This window comes from Macaca fascicularis, chromosome 2, assembly GCF_037993035.2.
Source record: "Macaca fascicularis isolate 582-1 chromosome 2, T2T-MFA8v1.1".
Classification (NCBI taxonomy): Eukaryota; Metazoa; Chordata; class Mammalia; order Primates; family Cercopithecidae; genus Macaca; species Macaca fascicularis.
In genome coordinates this window covers 103026096-103046150 of record NC_088376.1, presented here as the reverse complement: position 1 = coordinate 103046150, position 20055 = coordinate 103026096, and the positions used below count along the sequence as shown (strand labels likewise).

Below are 20055 nucleotides of genomic sequence, written 5' to 3'. Positions count from 1 at the left end.
GAAAGGCTTAATATTACAGAGATATCAATTATTCTGAAGTAGATATATACATTAATGTAATTCCAATCAAAACTTAAAAAGACTTTTTTGCAACTTGAGCAGATTTTAACAAATCATTTAAGTGAAGGACTGAGAAAAGCCCAAATGCTTTTAGAAAATGATATCATTTTCTAAAAATCCACACGGTGAAGAGAACACCAACCAACAGATAGCATTATATATTATAAAGTTATTATAATTAAAATAAAATAGTATTTGTGAAGGAATAGGCTTCAAGATCAATGGAACAAAATAGAAAGTAAAAAATAAACCAGGTTGATAGAAATAAAAGGTTAAAATATACTAAAGGGGCATCTGAAACCAGTGGATGATAGATTATTTAATAATAATTTTGTGACAAATTCTTAATTTGAAGTTTAGATCTTATCACATATCACCCAGAAGGATAAAGCACAGATGGTCTAAAGGACTAAACTGAAAATAGAAAACTACAAAGGATTAGGAAAAAATTGGAAAAAAATCCTTATAACCTTGCAAATTTAAGGCCTTAAGGCACCATATACAAAAATAATAAAGGAAATAACTGATAATAACCAAAAATAACTGAGAAATTATTATGAACAAAAATTTTTTTTATGTAAAATATACTTAAGGCAAAAGTGACAGACAAGGAGAGAATAGTTTCACGTGTAACCATCAAAGAACTAAAATCTATTATACAATTAGAAAATAAAACTAATTCCTAAAAATCAGTAAGAAAAAGACAAATAGTCCAATAAAATAACAGATTAAAAAAAAAATGTAAATTGCTTATCAAGGCTAGCGGGATGGACGAAAGAAGAAAAGTGCAAATAGCTTTAAACACAGGAAAAATTGCTCAATTTCAGTAGTAATTATGAAAATGTTAGCCAAAGGGAATTTTTTTTCTTCACATAAAATTGGCAAAAATTTAGCAGACTGACAACACTATTGTTGACAACATGAGAGAACATACTCACACACTGTTATGGCTATGCAAATTGCTATGAAGTTTTGGAAGCTTAATTTGGCAAGTCTATTTTAAAATTAAAGACCCACATGTTACTGTTGCACCTTTAGTTCTTATTGTTTCAAAAAGTTCCGGGAAAAAGCTCAGTCCGGGAAAAAGCTCAGTCCAGGAAAAACAAAAACTGGTTGGATCCGGAGATGCCTGAGTTGGAGATGAGCTTGGTGAACTTTCCCATTACCATACTACAGGCCCCTCCCAGGGAGGAGCTTATTCCCCATTTTCTATACAGGCTACTATGTAGAAGCATGAGGCAACACAGTGAGACCCTGCATTAAAAAATAATAATAATAATAATTAACCAAAAATAACCTGATGTCTCTGGAAGTGCAGCACCATCCCCACCTAGTGGAGAGGAGTGGGTACTGCCACTAGCTCAAGGTCACTCCCTGGGAGGCAGAGGCAGTGCCTCTTCTCTATCAATGCCTTGCAAAGATTAGCAGTAGAAGACAAATTTCAAGCCACTTCAGAATAAATAGAAAGCTAATTGAGGTGGAGATGTGACATTTTACACCTGCAAGTGAATCATGCAGACAAACTCTCAAGAGTATCCCTTGAGGCAAGTCATTCCATGTTTCTGGACAACAGTGTCTACTTGAGCTAGATAATAATGATTTACACTTGAACCAAACTTTTTACTTTTATTCTATGATCATAACAATCCCATGAGACAGATTTTTAATGACCTTCTGTTTTGCGGAGGAGAAAATGGGTGCTTGGACTAAATAAAAGACCTTTTCTAGGCAATATGTTAACAGGTCAATCAGGGCTGATACCACATTCTATGGCTTGAGGACCTGAGTCCTCAATTGTCTTTATGGGGGCCTCAGGACCAGGGATGTGGCTGAGGCATTCATAGAAGATCTTGTAGAAGACACTGGTGAAATCTTGGACCATATCTTTGGACCTGCATGAGTTGTCTGCAGCCACAGGGGACAGTTTCTGGCCGAACTAAGAGTATAGGACATGGCAGCTAGGCTCCACAAGGTTTGGTATTGGGTTGACAGTGATGTGCAGGTCTTCACCAGAAGAGGTGGGGGCAAGGGCAAGGGCATAGCACAATCAAAGGCACAAGGCTGGGAATGAGCAGGGTGTAGAGAGTATAAAGTTAGTCTGGTTGGGAGCCCATGAATTATCTGAAATTGTAAGCAAGACCATTTGTGCATGTGTGAATGTACGTCTATACAAGTGCATTTTTAAAGGGAGAAAATTCATGGCTTTAATCACATTTGTCTTGAACTAAACCATGTGGGAAGAACCACCGAGGATCCAGAGAAGGGGTCTGATGTGGACTAAAGAATCACAGAAAATTGAAATAATGTTTACTGAGCCCTAGTGTCAATCTCAGACAGAGCTTAGCTCTTTATAAACATCTCTTTCACTTGTCACGAACACCCTTTGAGGTGGGTTCTAATATCATCTTCATTTTACAGATGAGGAAACCGAGAACTAGAGAGATGCCTTGTCCAAGGCCACACAGTTGGATCTGAACCCAGGCAGTCTGACTCTAGATCCCTCAACCCTAAACCCAAGGCCCGTGGCCCTTAAACTTGAGTGCACAGTGGAATCGCCAGGAGGGCTTGTTATAACAGACACGGCTGGGTCCCATGCCCAGAATCTCCAATTTGGCAGATTTCTAATGAGTTCCCTGGTGGTGCTAATGCTGCTGGTCTGGGGGCCACACTTCACAAACCACACTTTGAATTCTAGGTCATCATCTCCAAAGAGGACATGGAGTCCCAAAGAGTTGATGTGACCGTCTAGAGTCACTCAGCTACTTAGCAGCAAAACCAAGACGAGAATCTGGGTCTGTGGATTCCAAACCCAGGACTCTATGCCACTTGTGCTTGCAGGAGGGCACATCTTACCTAAGAGTGTGTGTGCATTTGCACGTGTGCACTTCCATTACCTGACGTGTGTCCAGATCCCGGAGCTGGGCGCTGGGGGAAGATGGTTCTTTGCTTGGCTCTTCTGAGCCCAGTCGGGCTCTTCTCCACCTCTTGGCCCGCCGGTCTGTGGTGTGGGGGGCCTCCTCCGGCTCGCTGCTGTCTGAGGTCTCCCTGCTGGTCACCTGGGGGTTGAAGTTCACGTCCAGTTCTCCCTGCAGGCGCATCTTCTCGGCTGCAGGGTTCCTGGGGGCCTTCCTCTGCAACCAGGACAGCCTGGCCTGGTGCCCAACTTCTCGGGAAGAGCCCGCGGAGGAGGTCTCCGAGTCAGAGCACATGGCCTCAGGGTTGGGGGAGATTGCGGAGGATGGGGAGGCAGCCATGGGGCCTTGGTCAGTGCTCTGGGCCTGTGTGGGCTGAGGCTGGGGGTTCCTGGGCAGGCCCTGGGACCTGGGACACAGCTTGCTCAAGGCCTCACTCCAGTCAAAGTCTTCCTCGCTATCGGAGCCCATCTCATCGTAGGCAGATGCCACACTGGAGGCCACCTCCAGGGCCTGAAATGTCCCACTCTTAGGTTTGGCCAGTAGTCGGGTAGGGGGCGGAGCGCCGTCCTTCAGGGCCACCCAGTTCCCGTCGGGGCTCTGCAAAACTGGGGCCAGGTCTGTGGATGGAGAAGATAGAGAAAGCAGAGAGGGGCTGTTGTCACTTTAATGCAAGATGATGTTGCCACTTGTTACCTCCCCAAGAGTGTCTTGTGGGGGTGTTGGAGAGCAGTTGCCTTTAGGAAGCCCAGGAGGGCAAACCCAATTGGTGGGCAGAGTTCAAAGTTCCCCGAGGAATCCCCTGAAAGCTCAAAGGGTCCCAGTGCTTCCCAGATGGAGAGAAACTCGGAGATGTGGCTCCTATTTCAGTCTACCTGGGTTGACGCCACCTCAGTCTCCTCAGCACTGCCACACTCCTGCCCCAGGCTTGTTTGGAAGGGGAGGGGAGAGGGCTGCAGTTGGCAGTACCAGCTTCTGGCTCTTTGACCTTGGGCTACAATTTTGTCTCTTGGATCCTTAGTTTCCCCTCACTGATGGGAAACAATTCCACTACCTGCCCTGGCATACCTCAGAGGTTAACGCATCTGCTCTTGGCTCTTTTATAGATCCTACTTCATAACAGGTTCCTGAGATAGGCACGTAGGTCTATTTTTAACTCAAGGAACATGCTCCACTCTGGAAAGGACTTGAGGCCAAAAAAACTTTGGTATTTCCAATCTAATTTTACAGATGAGGAAACGAAGACGAGCGAAGTTAAGTAACTTGTTAAAGGTCACAGAGCTGCTAACTTGTAGAGTGAGGACGAGGTGCATCCTCTACCTGACTCTAAGGCAGCTCTGGGCTACAGACTGTGCCTCGGAAGCCCCTGGCCAGCTGCAAAGCACCATCCAAGGGCAGCTGGAGCAGCTCTCAGGCTGTGACTATGGACTGGAGTGGTCTAAACTGGGCTCAGATCTGCCCAGAACATGGTCCCAAGGATTGATCTGCATGCTGGGGGTGGATTGGTGAAAGTTGTTTTGTCTTGATTAAGGCGAACAGGAAAATGCTTTCTTCCCATGTGTCTGTGGGGTGGGAATAAGGTGACATGCTGCTCCTTTGGCTGTGGGTACTTGGCCCAGGACTGAGGCCTCAGGCACAGCAGTTGCCAGCAGGAGCTGCCTTTTTTTTTTTATTTTTGAGACAGAGTTTCACTCTTGTTGCCTAGGCTGCAGTGCAACGGCACAGTCTCGGCTCACTGCAACCTCTACCTCCCAAGTTCAAGCGATTCTCCTGCCTCAGCCTCCCGAGTAGCTGGGATTACAGGTGCACGCCACCACGCCTGGCTACTTTTGTATTTTTAGTAGAGACGGGGTTTCACCATGTTGGTCAGGCTGGTCTTGAACTCCTGACCTCAGGTGATCCACCTGCCTCAGCCTCCCAAAGTGCTGGGATTACAGGCGTGAGCCACCGTGCCCAGCCTTTTATTTATTTATTTTTTTTAAACCAGGACTATTGCAGGGATGTCTGTGGGAAGTGATGAGGACCCCAGGGCTTTGAAGAAACCATTCCCCAACTTGTGTGTGGACGTCTGCTTCGGGGCTTAAGGCCTGCAGCAGCCACAGCCCTGATGTAGTAGGACTCTGAGGCAGGGTCTTACTTTATGCTACTTAAAACACATAGGTTTTCTACCAGTTAAACTGCTACTGCTCCACATAATAAAATGAAAGTTATCAGTATTTCACAGTGCTGCCCACAGAGCATTGTACCTGCTAAGCCTGTTACAGAACCACAGCCTTAGGGGAATTCAGATGTTGGTGGAACATATGTTTTCGACAGAGACCCAGTTCCACTTCCACTGCCTGACTGCAGCTCAGACTGGCAGGACATTGAGTTCTTTTTATTTTGAGAGTCAGGAAGTGGGGCTTTCTCTGACGAGGAGGATGCTGGACCCCGGCAGTGGGCTGATACAAGCAGGGGCCTCCAAGAAGCCTGAGACCACACACCGGCCTTTCTCCTGCTACTCCTGCCTTCAGTGTCCTTCTCCACCATTTCCATGTAGTAAAGCCCCAGTGACCCTACAACACCTCATCCCACTGGTGGGAACGGCCTTTTCCTGGAGGGCATTCTCATCTCCCTGCTGGACTTGGCCTCTCTTCTCTGAGCTCTCCTGGTGTGGGACCTGGCTGGCTCATCGCACGTTCTTCCATGAGTTCTAGCTGTCACACACCTGCTGAGCGTGAGGACAAAGTCCCTGAGGCAGGGCCTGGATCTCAGGCATCGCTTTATCCTTAGAAGCAGCCTAGCCTTCTCTGTCCCAGAGTCAGTGTGTGCAGTAGAAAGACCAGTGACCTCGAAGCCAGAGGTCCAGGAGGAAGCTCCACTCAGCCACCTGGCAGCTGTGTGATCCTCTGTGCCTCGGTTCTCTGACTGGTGAAAAGGGCTTAGCTAACACCTCTCTGGGTTGTCAGAGGACTACACAAGGGGATGCTCTGGAGTGTGTTACACATGCCTGCTCAGAGAGGTTAATTCCTGATGGCTCCTTTACCCTTGTCTATAAATGAAGGAGGCTGCTTTAGTGTAGGGCAAAGAACAAGAGCTTTGGATTCAAGCAGACGCAGGGCTGATCCCCAGCAACTGAATTTACTAGCAGGTGACCTTGGTTAGAGAACACTTCTGGGCCTACTTCCTTGCCCAACAGTGGGGTCAGTGTGACCCACCTTTGGCTATCACTAGAATTATTATGAGATAATGCACGTAAAGCATCAGTCCTAGTGCCTGCTATACTTAAGGCCCTGAGCTATTTTTAGCTTATATCTGTTGAATCCGTTTTAGCAGTAGTACTTAACACCTGGTTATGAATTAACACCCATGCACTCCATATGTATGTATACAGAAAAGAGATATGCATCTGATAGTCACTATTCAGTATTACACATTAATATCTATACAGCAACACTATTTTCATTGACGGTGGAATTATTCAGAAGAGTGGCTCACTAGGGTTGTTATTACCATTTATTATTGGGCTCTACTTGTGGTGGTGGTAATAGCAGGTCTTTTGAGAAAAGTATTTCTATTTTGCTGACATTCTCCTAATGCTGTGTCAGGGGATTGTCAGTCAGGTGGTAAGAGTTTCTCAGGAATGCTCAGGCTCTCAGTGAAGCTATGCATGGCTAGTAAGTAGTTATATTGATTTTTCCTGTAGCAGGCTCTGTGGATGCCCTACCCCAAACCTTGGCCCTCACCACTTCAGTGTATGCCAGCTGGACTTCCAATTGCCAGCACTTGCAAGTCTTCACTTGAGGCTTGCTCTGGCTACTAGAGCCTGTGTTGCTTGCCCCAGGGGCAGGGTGGAAGTTCCCAGGATTCATCACCTCCTGGGAGCAGCCCTCAACCAATGAGTAGGGGAGCTGGTGGCTAAGTATCCCAGCTCTCTTGCTTGCCAAGCAGGTGAGTCTTCTACACTGGTTCCCAGAGTCCCCAGTGGGGTCAAGCTCCAGCCATCCACAGTGGCCATCTGCTCAGTAACAAGTCATTTTATTGCCTGATTTTCTTTCCTTGTTTCACATTCCTACTCCCCTCCCTGTGTGTTTTCTGGGTTCACCTCGCAAATAAACTATAGGTCTTCAGATTCTCATATTAGGGTCTGCTTCTGGTGGGAGTCAAACCAAGACACCCACATGATGCAAAGTGGACTCTGAGCATGGCTGTGGAGCACTCACTCTAAGAAGAAAGGAAAAGTTCTCTGGGCCTTCTAATCTGTCACTGAGGCTGCTCTCTGGACCATCTTTCAAGACTTGACTTACACATCACTCCTCAATTGCATATGCTTGGCCTTCCTTCCTTGAGGAGCTGGCTATTCCGTTCTCTGAGCTTTGCCAAAAAGCTTTCATTTCTTAACACTCAAACTAGATTATAGTTTATATTCTTGGTTGTCTACCCCACCCCTCAATCCTGATCGTGAGCTCCTTAAGGACAGAGCCACGTCTTCTTCACTGCTATGCTCCCAGCCCCTGGCAACATTGGGTCCCATCCTGGGCACATGAAGACTACTTGTTAATGAACACAGGCACCAAAGGCTGCAGGGGCGATGGGGCTCATTGAGCAGATCTCAATGAACCCGGCTGTCTACAGCTTCTCCTGGGGCCCTGGGAGGAATCCAAAGAAGGAGACCCTGGATAGTGCCACTCAGGGTTGGCTCTAGGCTTGACCACATTGTAAATGTGGTCCCTGGGCTCCAATACCCACGACATGGTGAGACGGCATTCGGCCCATTGCCAACTCCCCTTCTCCTGCTTTTTTATAACCCCAGGTTGCCTCATGCCTCCGTGGAAGCTAGAAGTTCACCAACTTTTACCTCAGCAAATTTTACTTCTTAGCAAAAACACAGATGGCTCCCTGAATACCCAACCATGTGAAAACTTTGGTGGCTTTTGAGCAGCATCATCAAAGCTGCACCTGCACTCTGATATCCCAGTCTCTCGGTCCATCAGGAACACCCCTCGGGGATCCTGCTCCCGCTTCCTCTTTCTCCAAATTCCTGCTCTTCCATTATTGTGCAGACAACTAACTCTCAGTGAGTGATCCCAGAGCAGTGACAATTCCCCGATCTTCATTTCCCTAACACTGAGCACACACAGCATATACAGTAGATGCCCAGTCAAGGTTTATAAAGTGAAAATGCATTTGGGGGAAATCCATTAACTACTATAAGCACTGTCAAGACTGAAAGCAGAGTTACTGTGGTTTACCCAAACCACGGTGTCCCTAAGACTGACCCCAGCTGGGCACTAACAGGAATCTGAATCAACCCTCCTCCTGAGGCATAAACACAACTGCTAAATATAGCTGAGTGGGCATTCACCGTTTAAGATGACCTCCACCTCCAGAACTCCTCTATTTGATGTTTCCGCCCAACCGAGACTGAGCAATGCCTGTAGGAATAATGTGCTTCCTGCTAAACATTTCAGACATCCCTCAAGACCTCTGAGGCTGGCATGGACAGTTTAGCATGTCAAGGGCTAAAAATTCCTCAGAAAACCAGAAGCTTTCCACCCAAGTCCTTTTTAAAAAATTTTAAATCTTTATCCTGAGAGATGCCTAGATTTTTGAGCAGAATGTGAAATATTTTTTTGGGTGTGTGATGTTGTGGAACTAAGTTTTATGTTTATACACAATTGAAAAATTACCTATGGGTGCCTAATTTTACAGAAAATTATGTCCAAAATCATGTTTTGAAAACAAAATTCCTTTGCAAATTTATTATGAATGCTTATAATCCTGTTGGAAACTATTTTGTGAAACAGAGCATCTTGTAGTTGTTTTTATAATATTCTACACATTTATCACTTTGCAAGTCTGAATTTTGAAATGATGTTTTTTGTTTGTTTGTTTTTATGGTAGAGAGACACTTATAATGCAGCAGTTGAAAGCCTGCAAATTGGAGTCATGATGTTTGGATTTGAGGACCAGCTCTGCCTACGTTGGCTGTGGGGTCTTGAACAAGTCACTTAACTTCCCTGTCCATCAATGTTCTTATCCGCAAAACAAAATGATGACAGTGTCTAGTAATGCTGTTGGAGGAAAAATAAAATAGTGCCTACATATGGACTCTGTATGTTTTAAAGTGATTTTAGAAAGCTAGATATTGTGCATTGAAGTTCTATTATGTGGTATTCTCAGGTACTCTATGGAATCTAACAGTCCCTTTTCTGTGTACATTTGCAATCCATAGTGAAGGAGAGAGAACTGAGAAAATGAGGAAGAAGAGAGAGAGTGAGAATATGAACGAACGAATATGAATAGACTGGGAGGGCAGAGGGAGGAAAGAAAGGCATATCTAGAAAAGAAAAATGCACTTAAAAAACAAAAATGAACACCATATACCTAAGTAAAGAAACGATCATCTGCTGCAGAATTTCTGCAATGTCATGGCACTGCAGTTTCTACTGATAGGTACCAAAAGGTCAATATAAAAATAATATCTTTTGGTAAATCTTTAGAATGACAGTTAAAAATATTTAATGTTTTCTGATTCTTTGCACTGTGATAACAATGGATTTTGTTTCTACAGTTGTTGGTTAAATCTTTTCCCTTTTAGAGTAGAAATAACAGCACAATCTTTAAAAGCTTATTACTAGGATGGCTATGCTGCTGTTAATCTTTTTTGTTGTTTTCATTGTTCAGGAAAGGGGTCTAAGTCTGACAGGACATGGGATGAGAATACTGTTAATGGCTTCTTCATGTGAAGACAGATATGCCTGGCCTCGCGACACAGTATGTGTATGCAGGAAATAGGAAGAGAGGAGTAGACCTGTGCGGGGGTGGGGGGAAGATTTAGTCTGACATTCATGTAGACCAGGAGGGCCCCTGAGCACAGGGACTTCATGGCCCTCGGCCATCACCCACGGTGATGGGTCCAAGCACCTTAAAGTCTTCTGATATGAGACTTTAGGAAAATGACTCAGTTCATTTGAGCCCCTTCATTTTGAGGGATTACATGACTCAACAGCTTTACAAAGGACCACGTGCCATACATGTTGAAGAGTCTCTAAAGAAGCAAGCTGACTTGTCCCATGTAGAGGCAGGACATTCTAGGGGGAGGAAGCAGGAAGAGCAGAGGCACAAGCAAATAGCAATGCCGTCCTCAGGACGTCCCTCAGGCAGGGATAGACAACTGCCCACCAAAGACTCTTTCATGACCCAGCCATGTTACTGGTATTCATCTGCCTGGCCAGGATGCCATTTTTCAGGGCCTCCTGCATTGAGGTGGGGCCACGCGACCAGTTCCTGTCCACAGGTTGGGAGTGAAAGTGGTGTGAGCTCTCCCTGCTTGAGATGGTTAAGAAGCAGGTCCCTGCCTTCTCCATTCTCCCTTCCTCCATCTGCTGTCTGAATGTGGATGAGCCCATAAAAGACTCAGAGGCCCTGGAGGATGATAGAGTCACAAAGTCGGAACCTTGTACTTTGGCCTCTGAAGGCTTCCCAGAGGCCAGGGGTACTTGTACTGCACTGTTGTGTAATGAAAAAGAAAATTATTGCATTAAGCCGCTTAGATATTCAGTTTACTTGTTATAGTGGCATATGCTACCCTAACTAATGCATCCAGTTTCAGAAAGGATATCCTTAAAACCAGACCTACAGACCCAAATTTGGTGGGACCCAAATCCCTTTGAAAGTTGAAATGCCATGAGAGGGTAGTTTAATGTTCCTGGCCTACATAAGACACATTCTCCTAGTCCACATAGAACAGGTAGCTGAAGTGGGTGTGCAGTGGAGTGATGCGAACACACTTGTCCAGGAGCCTCCCCACCGCCGCCCCCCCATCCCACAGGTCTCAGCACAGAGCATAGAATATGATGACACCCTGAGAGCCTTCATCCTGCCAGAGCAGCTAGGAAAACTGCCTGAGTGGAGAACATGACCACATTATATATTGTGTGTTGTGCTGGAGACCTCATGACGTGGTGGCCCAGAGGGACACACACCAGTTCAGACTTATGGGAAGAGGAGCTGAGTGGCCATGCAACAGCTGAGAAGCCTTTTGAAACCCACAGACCAACTAGATGCTGCTTAAAACAGTTACTTGTTTCATCCAGCCTGTCCACGCTCTTCCAGCTGGGCAGAGCAGACTCTGCTCTTGAGTGTTGGCCTTGGTCCCTTGGCTGCCTCGATGCAGCCTCCGCTGGAGGGGTCTTCAGGGCTTCTTCTGCAGTGATTGAGAAGGCAGACTGGGACCGCTGTGGAAAGAAAAGAGGGGAAGGGGTGAGCTCATAAGTACAACACCTGGGAGGTATGCCTTCACCTTTTGGGGGCAGACGTTGTACAGCATGGAGAAAACATGTTTAATGGTAATGGCTCTTTTCATGTGAGCCTTAAAAGCTGCAAATCAGTGTATAATGCCAGGTAATGGTACAAATGTTTATTCCCTTGCAAGTCAGCCAGGCCTAGTAGAATGAATGAGATGTAGTGGAATTTTATGGGGCCAGCTCTCATACGGCTCTTTCTTATCCACCCCTCTTGCGGCCAATATTTCTCAGGGCCAACTGTGCGTGATGAGTTGCTCTCGAGTGTGCAAAATGGAAAGCATCTTCTCCTCAAAGATCTCCAAACCTGAAGAGATCCCAGAGCAAGGTATGATCCATCCACAGCACGAGACTATTACAATATATTCCCATGTATCTCCTAAATTAAAGGAAGGAAAAAAACTCTAACCTAAGGATAAGTGGCAGAAATGGAAATTCAAGTGACTGACAGGAACAAATTCAAATTGAATTATATATATATAATATGTTGTATTGTGATGCTCAAATGTTGTATAGAGAATTTTATCAAAGAGAACGAGACTAAAGTTTTCCTTTGCCATTTAATGAAGGAATGATATTTTACTGGTTATTTTACTCTTTTTACATTGGTAATATTAGGAAGGAAAGGGTATATTCACAAAGCCACTGAAAGCATCTATGATTACAGTATTAAACAAAGTACTGATCAAAAGCTCAAGCCCCTTTGCAGTGGGCTTCCCCCTGCTGGTTGACATCAGCACCAGCAGCCCCTACTCCCTTCTGCCCCAGTGCAAAGCGTGCTCATTTCCTCGCCTTTCTCTCTCCCACAGGTACCTAGACTAGGAGACAAAGGCAAGCTCTCTCAGAGAAGAGCTGTGGGCAGGGCCATGGGGTGCTTTGGAGCTGCACCCAGGAGTCAGCCGTGCCTGGGCTCCATGACCACCTTGGCTACACTACCTTGGCCAAGTGACTTAATTCCTTGAGAGATGTGGAAACTTAATCTTGCCCTGCACTCACAGTAAACTGTATGATAATGATAGCTTTAAAAAAAGGTATGAGAGAATAACAAAGAAAGAAATATGGCAAAAATGAGCACAGGATACTTGGGTGACAACACTGAGCTTTAAGATTAGAGGTTGGAAGAGGAAGATGCACTCAATGGCCTTGCCTCCTAAGGACTCTGGACCAGTCTGAGGAAAGACACAGAGCTAGATGAGGATCAAAATTCAGCATCCCCATTATCGCAGGCCAGGCTAGGACCCAGGACCCCTCACATACAGGGCGTCTGGTACACTCTGTTGGAGAGTGGTAATGCAGGCCAGTTCTGATTCAGAAAGAGTTGTAGGAAACCTTTACTTCCCCCATGAGACCTGGGGGTGATCTAGGAGGAAGGTGGGCTTAAGCTAAGCTATGAACCAAGTGTTACAACCTGCTCCCATCCCTTCAAATACAGAGAAGAGAGCATGATGGGCCTCCAGACCTGCCTTTCGTTGTAATGGTCATAGGTTAACACAACCCAGAGGTGATGAGCTCTCCCTGTCTTATCAGTTCCTCAAGATACTGTGTGTTGATAAGGCTCAGTTCAAGCAGGCCATGGCCTGTGGGAAATCTACCAATTGCCCCCTTCCCCAAGCTGGGCTGGGGGTCATGGGCTTCTTCGATACTTATGTTTTACCGCACTCTTGCAAACATCTCTCTTCTGGCCTGGGGCCCCCATTAGACTGTGGAGCAACTGAGGGTAATGTTCTTTTAGCGGTGACATCTGTAGCCTCTGGCACAGTAACTGGTACAGAATTGGAAATCAATGAATGTTTGCTATCGAGTGAATGGTTACAAAATGAGTTTTTCAAAGTGCCTAATTTTTTTCCAATTTCTTCCACAAAATTAGGGAGTAAGAGAAAGAAAGAAAAAGGAGCCCATTGTCATCTACACTTACATCCTGGAGAGCAAGGTTTGACTTGGAGGAGAGCCAAGCTAACACACAAGTGCAGTGGCTTTTGGCTGAGTGTCATCTCTTTCATTCTGAGGGCATAGCAAGCACTGACCCTGCCCCGAGTGTCCAGAGCAGTTTGGATGATGCAGCTTGACAACACCCAAGGTGTTCATGGGGCTGGGAATTCACAGCCATTCTGTGATTTTGCTAAATATCTGCCAGAAAATGAGCAGCTTTCAGAGAAGACAGAGATTGAGGATGATGGTCAACTGGCAAGTGAAGTTATTAAAAACGAAGGAAAACATCATTCTCTGGCAAACTTCCACGTATCAAGAGGGACACACCCTTGGCCCTGGTGTACATTGGGATTGGCTAGGTTTCTCCTCCTGTGTGATAACACAGCTCTGTCCACACCGTTATAGTTGTGCACTGACTTGCTGTGTCTTCCACACACAATGAACTCCATGAGGGCAGGGATGGCCTTTTGTTTGAGATCCTTGGTTGCATGTTTGTGACTGAATTTATAGGCTCTAAGACACAGTGCTGGCCCTTATGAAGCTGACAGTCTAGTTGCCAGATGCAGTATTATTACAGCCTCACAGAAGCCATTTACTGTATCTAGCCTTTAAAAAATATCTATAAGCTTCTCACTGTAAATCACTGAATACAAGTTTGGGGGGAAACAATACTTAATATTTCATTTTGCAGTGACTCAGACTTGTGTGTATATATGGTGGCTGGGGTCCTTTCTTATGGGACAAAAATTCTCCCCCATTCCCTACAAAAGCCAAGACTAACAAATGAAAAGTCCCTCTCTGGTCCCAATAGCAGAGAGTAGGGAATGCCAGGCTATAAAGATAGTCTATTTCAGGCAAGTCATTGTTCCACACTAGAAAAAAACTATACCCTGACAACCACAAAAGGCTCAACAGAGCTGTCTCCAACAGGTTCTAGGCCACTGGTGGCCTACAGTCTCCAGCCAAGGTGGAAAAGACAGTTCTGAGACCCAGGTGTGGTTCTGCCACAAATTCATTACAAGCAACACACGCCCAGCAGAGGGCACCACAACAATGCTTTTACTCACCAGCTAGTTCAGCCAGAGAGGAGTAATTTATTTGTTTATTACGCTGGCTTATAACCCTGGCTGAGCCCTCTGTGCCCACTTTTCTTTCCTACCCACAGCCTCCGCTTGTCTTACTTATTCTAGGGTACACAGAAGACGCAGGGCTGGTGACTGGAAGGACTGGGCTGAGTTATAGTGTCTGAACATCTGTGCAAGGGAGCTGTAGGGGGAGTCCATGGATCCAGGAATGTTGGCACATCAGCAATCCTTTGCATTGATGAACTTGAGAATTTGGGCTTTCAGAGAGGCCCTTCCTCTTAACTCCTTGGGCATTAACTTATGGGTGATACATTTGGTAGTGGGTAAATGCCAGCTCCTCCTCTTGCTATGTGGGATCCTGGAAAAACTTTAACTGTTCTAAGCCTCAGTTTCCTCATGTTAAGGGATCAGTATCATGCATAGCACAGAGAAAGCATTCAATAAATATTAGCCAAATAAGAGCATTTATTAAGTGTTACCACTGAGCCGGTGTAACTGTTCTCTCACTCAACTTGATTGAGTAAACAGAGTCAGGATTGAATAACTTGCCCAAAGCATATGGATGGCCAAGGGTAAGGCAAGGGTTGAGCTCGGGTCTGACTGATTCCAATTTGATGCTCCTCCATGCTTTCTTGGTGTGTGCCTGACAGCCTTTGCTGCAAGCCTGGGAAAATGCACTCCTGGTTAATGTGCCCCAGCCCAGCAGGACTTGCCATCTGAACCAACCGGTCCCGAAGCTCTGGGCAAAACACCCAGTGTGATCATCAGTTACTTTTGGTACACCATTCTTTGCAGTAGCTGCATCTCCTGTGTGGGCAGCAGCAATGTGTTCTACTTATATCTGTTGGAACCATAGATTGTTGCTATGATTGCTATGATTATCACCAACGGGACAGGCTCCCTGTGGCACCAACCGCAGCTTTAAAATAGTCTTTGCTCTCAAAGAGCCCACAATAAAAAACAGGGAGAGAATGTTTTTAGTATCAAAGATTTGAGGACAAATCAAGAAGAGTGGTCGTATGTATACATAACTGAGACACGGCTTTGCTTTGTGTTTTTAGGGTCAGATGTAAGTATTAAATTCATTCCGATAATTATAGCAATGATAAAAAGTACTTTAGTCCTATACTATGGCCATTCAAAAGAGAGAAGGAATATGAGGAAGGAAATGACAGAGACAAAGGGAAAAGGCTGAGAAAATAGGAAGGGACAAAAGACAGGAGAACAGAGAAAGCCAGACAGAGATTCATCTTAGTCACTGGGCACACAGTAAGTATCTGGTCCCTGGTGTCACCATCATCATTACAATAAGATCACAATATTATTACAGAGAGGCCTTTTTATTTGCATGCACCCAAAGAGGCATGAAATGAATTATAACACCCACACTGGTGCCTTCTAGGATATTGCATCTTAAGGTTTTGAAAGCCAGGTCGCACTGACCCCCATACTGGCAGAGAGCACACAATGAGGGAGGAAATTAAAAATGGAGCATTCACACCGAACCTTCTTCCAAGAGAATAGATGAGAAATCCCATCTGGATGGGGAAGAATTAAGTTTGGGTTTTGCAGTCAAGCCTAAGCACTGGTGCTGATGGGTTTTGGGGATTCTGCATGGTTATTTCTTAAGCCAAAGGTGTCTGGGTCTTTGGAAAATTGAAAAAGGGGAGGCCCTATCAGGAGGCCACAGGTTTAGGGCCCTCCACAGCCTGTAGGTCAGGATTCTGTCTCAAGATATTATAAAGATACCATCCTTAAGCCTGGCATCCTGTCAGCATCACTCAGGGGCTTCTGGTAATATGGAAGCCCTGGCTCCACCCCAGACCCCTTGCATCAAGACCCTTAAAGCAGGGCTTGGGCAGGTGATGCAGATGAGTGTCCAGGGTGAGAACAGCTTGAGGAAAGGTGGAAGAGCTATGTTCTCTGAAGTACCCAAGAACCGAAACTCAGCCCATTGGTTTGTGTCCAGGCATATATATATATATATATATATATATATATATATTTTTTTTTTTAGACAGGGTCTTGCTCTGTTGCCCAGGCTGGAGTGCAGTGGTGCAATCATAGCTCACTGCAGCCTTGACTTCCTGGGCTCAAAGGATCCTCCCACCTCATTTTCCCCAGGCATGCACTGCGATGCCCAGCTAATTTTTTTTTTTTTTTTTTTTTTTTGAAATGGAATTTCGCTCTTGTTGCCCAGACTGCACTGCAATGGTGTGATCTTGGCTCACTGCAACCTCCGCCTCCTGGGTTCAAGCAATTCTCCTACCTCAGCCTCCCTAGTAGCTGGGATTACAGGTGCCCACCACCACACCCAGCTAATTTTTTGTATTTTTAGTAGAGACAGGGTTTCACTATGTTGGTCAGGCTGATCTTGAACTACTGACCTCAGGTGATCCACCCGCCTCAGCCTCCCAAAGTGCTGGGATTACAGGCGTGAGCCACTGTGCCCAGCCCACCCAGCTAATTTTTATTTTTATTTTTTGTAGAGATGGGGTCTCACTGTATTGCCCAGGCTGGTCTCGAATTCCTAGCCTCAAACAATCCTCCCACCTCAGCCTCCCAAAGTGCCAGTATTACAGGCATGAGCCACGTACCTGGCCTTGTATTTCTGCTTTTGTGCCGTTTGTTCATCTCTTCTTCTTTATCTAAATCCCTAGACCAGTGCTGTGCAAATACAACTTGATGGATGATGGAAATGTTCTACATCTGCACCGTCTAACATAGTCACCACCAGGCAGGCACTGGTGCACCTGAGCACCTGAAATGTGGCCAGTGTGACCAAAGAACTAGATTTTTAGTTTTATTTAATTTACATTAAAATAGTCACTTGTAAAAAAAAAAAAAGAAAAAAAAATAGTCACTTGTGGCTTTTAGCCACCATACTGAACAGCGCAGCCTCAGAACCTCTCAGCTGAAAGGGACCGTGGAGATCACTGAACTACTGATCTCATTTTAGAGAGGAAGAAACTTGACCAACAGTTTTGGAGCAGGAAAGAGATACTCAAATTCTGGCCCCACTTATTACTACCTGTATGACTTTAGGCAAGTTATGTTAATGCTCTAGGCTCAGTTTCTTCATCCATAAAATTGGTCCAATAATATATGTCCTTATGTTGTGGCCAGGATTAAAAGAAATCACATGTGATGTGCAAACATAGTGCATGGTCCTCAACCAATGGTTGTTTCTCACATTCCTTGCCTCGGCAGCAGCTACACATCCCCAGGGGGCACTAATAGCATTGTATTCCATATGAATGGGGGTTCCCAGAGGTGTGCCATATAGTGGCTTTGGCCAGGGTCAGTCCCTTTTGGGTCCTAACTCTTGGACCTGAAATTAACTCTTGGACTTAAGTCCTAGACCAGTGGTCTGAAATTTGGGTTCATTCTCCTGGCACAGGCTTTTTCATCATAGGATATTAGGGCCAGGTAAAGGAGTGGCTTAGCCTACATGAGTCTGCCCAGCCATGCTGTATACAGCATTTGAGAAAGCTGACCCTGTCTACCATATGTGTCACCCCTGGTGGGCACCAGGCTGGCCCTGCTATGGTACTGGTGAGAGGGTTCCTGCCCAAGGGAAGTCAGGCCAGTGCCATCGGGGGGCAAGACATGGGGAACCACACCCAATGGGAGTCTGAGAATGGGAAGGGAGGGCAGCAGGCCAGAGAGAAGCACAAAAGGAGGGAGGGATGAAGAGAAGTGGGAATAAGGTCAGGGGAGGATCCAGGTCATTTCCTGTCATTGCTGTTGGGGTATCTGTGGCTCATCTTCCTGAGCTGGCCAGCGTGGGTTCTGTGGGTCACCTCAGCTTGTCCTCTTAAATGTAGATGACTGAAGCCCAATGGGGACAGATGAGTATCTGTTTCACCACTTCAAGTATTGGTGGTGTTCAGGCTAGGACTTAGTATAGGCCTTTCTAAATGAGCCAATGAATTAAGACTTAATGCATTCTTATCACCACAGTTGGGACAGTGCAAGCTCTCCATCCCAATAACTTTTTTTTTTTTTTTGAGACAGAGTCTCGCTCTGTCGCCCAAGCTGGAGTGCAGTGGCGTGATCTCCACCTCCCGGGTTCACATCATTCTCCTCCCTCAGTCCCCCGAGTAGCAGGGACTACAGGTGCCCACCACTATGCTCGGCCAATTTTTTGTATTTTTAATAGAGATGGGGTTATACCGTGTTAGCCAGAATGGTCTCAATCTCCTGACCTTGTGATCCACCCGCCTTGACCTCCCAAAGCGCTGGGATTATAGGCATGAGCCACTGCACCTGGCCTCCAATAACATGTTTTAAAAGCTCTAATCACAGTGCTTGTCTTTAAACCAAGTCAGGTACTAAAAATGATGATTTATGAGGGTATGGATCCCAGTGTTTTTGCTGGAACCTTAATTCGTACACTCTTCCTCCTCCACGGGTATCCTGGAAACCTGAAGGGAAAGGTTCAAGTCCAGGTCTCCATTATAGCCCCGCTAATAGACTTGTTCGGCCATCAACCGCCATGGACCTGTACTGCAAGATGCCTACTACACACCCGGTGCTGAGCTGTGGAAAATCCAGAGCACATGTGACCACAGACAATCGTGAAGGGGCTGATAATAGTGGCTTCTCAAGGGAAAATTGTGTCCGGGACCTAGCTGAGTGCATAACAGATTTCTCTTTACTCTCAGATTCAGGCTTCTTCGCTTGGGGCAGCTCCCCATGAGTGTAAGTATGAACAGGGGGAAGACAGAGCATATACTTCTTCCTTCCTGATACTGTTGACAAAAGTATGCTGTTTACATATTGAAAATCACGGGATAGTGTGAACTCACAGGGAGAGGACAGGAGGGAGTCTCCTTGATCAAATGTCTAAGATAAAGATGAAGGTTGCAGTAACAAAGAGCCAGCTGATAACCTTGTTCCTCCTGTAAGGTGCCTGCACCCCTGCCAGGCATATGATCTGGGTGGTTACACTGTTATGCCAAGAGAGGTGCTCACCCAAGGGTATGTGTCAGTATCCTTGATGGTGCTTTCCCAAGCTACAGCCGCACAGTTCTCTCCCACCTCCCTCCCTAAAAGGTGGATTCAAGCTGGGGGGAGGTGGACATATCTTGCGAAGTATTGCATATGGAAATTCAAAAGATATGTTACATTCAGGGAGGGGCTTCCATTAGGCCCCATTTTTATATAAAAATCTCAAAATAAATAATATTCCTCTATTTGCTTCAAAAAAACAAATGCTTAAGTTCTCTTTACATTGATGTCAAAGCATAGCCATGAGTTATGCTGTGCAGGAGGCCGGCGTTTGGCAAGACAGATTTTTTTCTGACAAAACAAATAAAATCCTGAGAGGTATTTGTTTTAGTAAACCAAAGGGAAATCCCATGAGACTCTGGCTTGTGCCTCTAAATGTCTTCCTCAGTGAAAACAGCCGGTGGCCACGCCTGTGTCCTGGGTGGACTGAGTTCATTCCAGTGAGCTGATGAGCCAAGCGGGAGATTTCCCTTGGGAAGGGTCATGGTTGTTTATTTGAAGCTGCTTTCAGCCAGTGCTTGGCTGAGGAGTGTGGATGAAATCCCTCTGCTGTCCTGCTGCTGAAACGGGAACACTATTGGCTGTCATCACTGTTGTGCCCACTGTTTTGGCTTATGATACAAGAGCCCACTGTCCTACATCTCTAATGATACACAGAGCATCTCTGGTCTCTAGGAGGTGGGAGGGGCACTATATACAGTTTTAACCATATGCATGACAAGGAGATCCAGCGACCATCTGGTGGGGAAGCAGGCATTCCATGTCCCGAGC

The 20055-nt window shown here is 45.8% G+C and overlaps 1 protein-coding gene and 1 long non-coding RNA gene across 8 annotated transcripts in view; one reads left to right on the top strand and one right to left on the bottom strand.

Annotated features, from left to right (window-relative positions):
* Window positions 1-20055, bottom strand: part of MYRIP (myosin VIIA and Rab interacting protein) — a 417675-nt gene that overhangs the window by 70055 nt on the left and 327565 nt on the right. For all 7 annotated transcript variants that reach the window (XM_074031762.1, XM_005546721.4, XM_005546723.5 and 4 more), the window contains 2 exons: window positions 11038-11191; window positions 2955-3592 (listed from right to left, as the gene is read on the bottom strand). In XM_074031762.1, coding sequence (XP_073887863.1) covers window positions 2955-3592; window positions 11038-11191 — 792 coding nt within the window. The remainder of the gene's footprint in view (window positions 1-2954; window positions 3593-11037; window positions 11192-20055) is intronic.
* LOC141409665 (uncharacterized) lies at window positions 11487-13877 on the top strand. The gene is made up of 2 exons (XR_012431014.1): window positions 11487-11585; window positions 13125-13877. It is a non-coding gene; the product is annotated as an uncharacterized lncRNA (long non-coding RNA).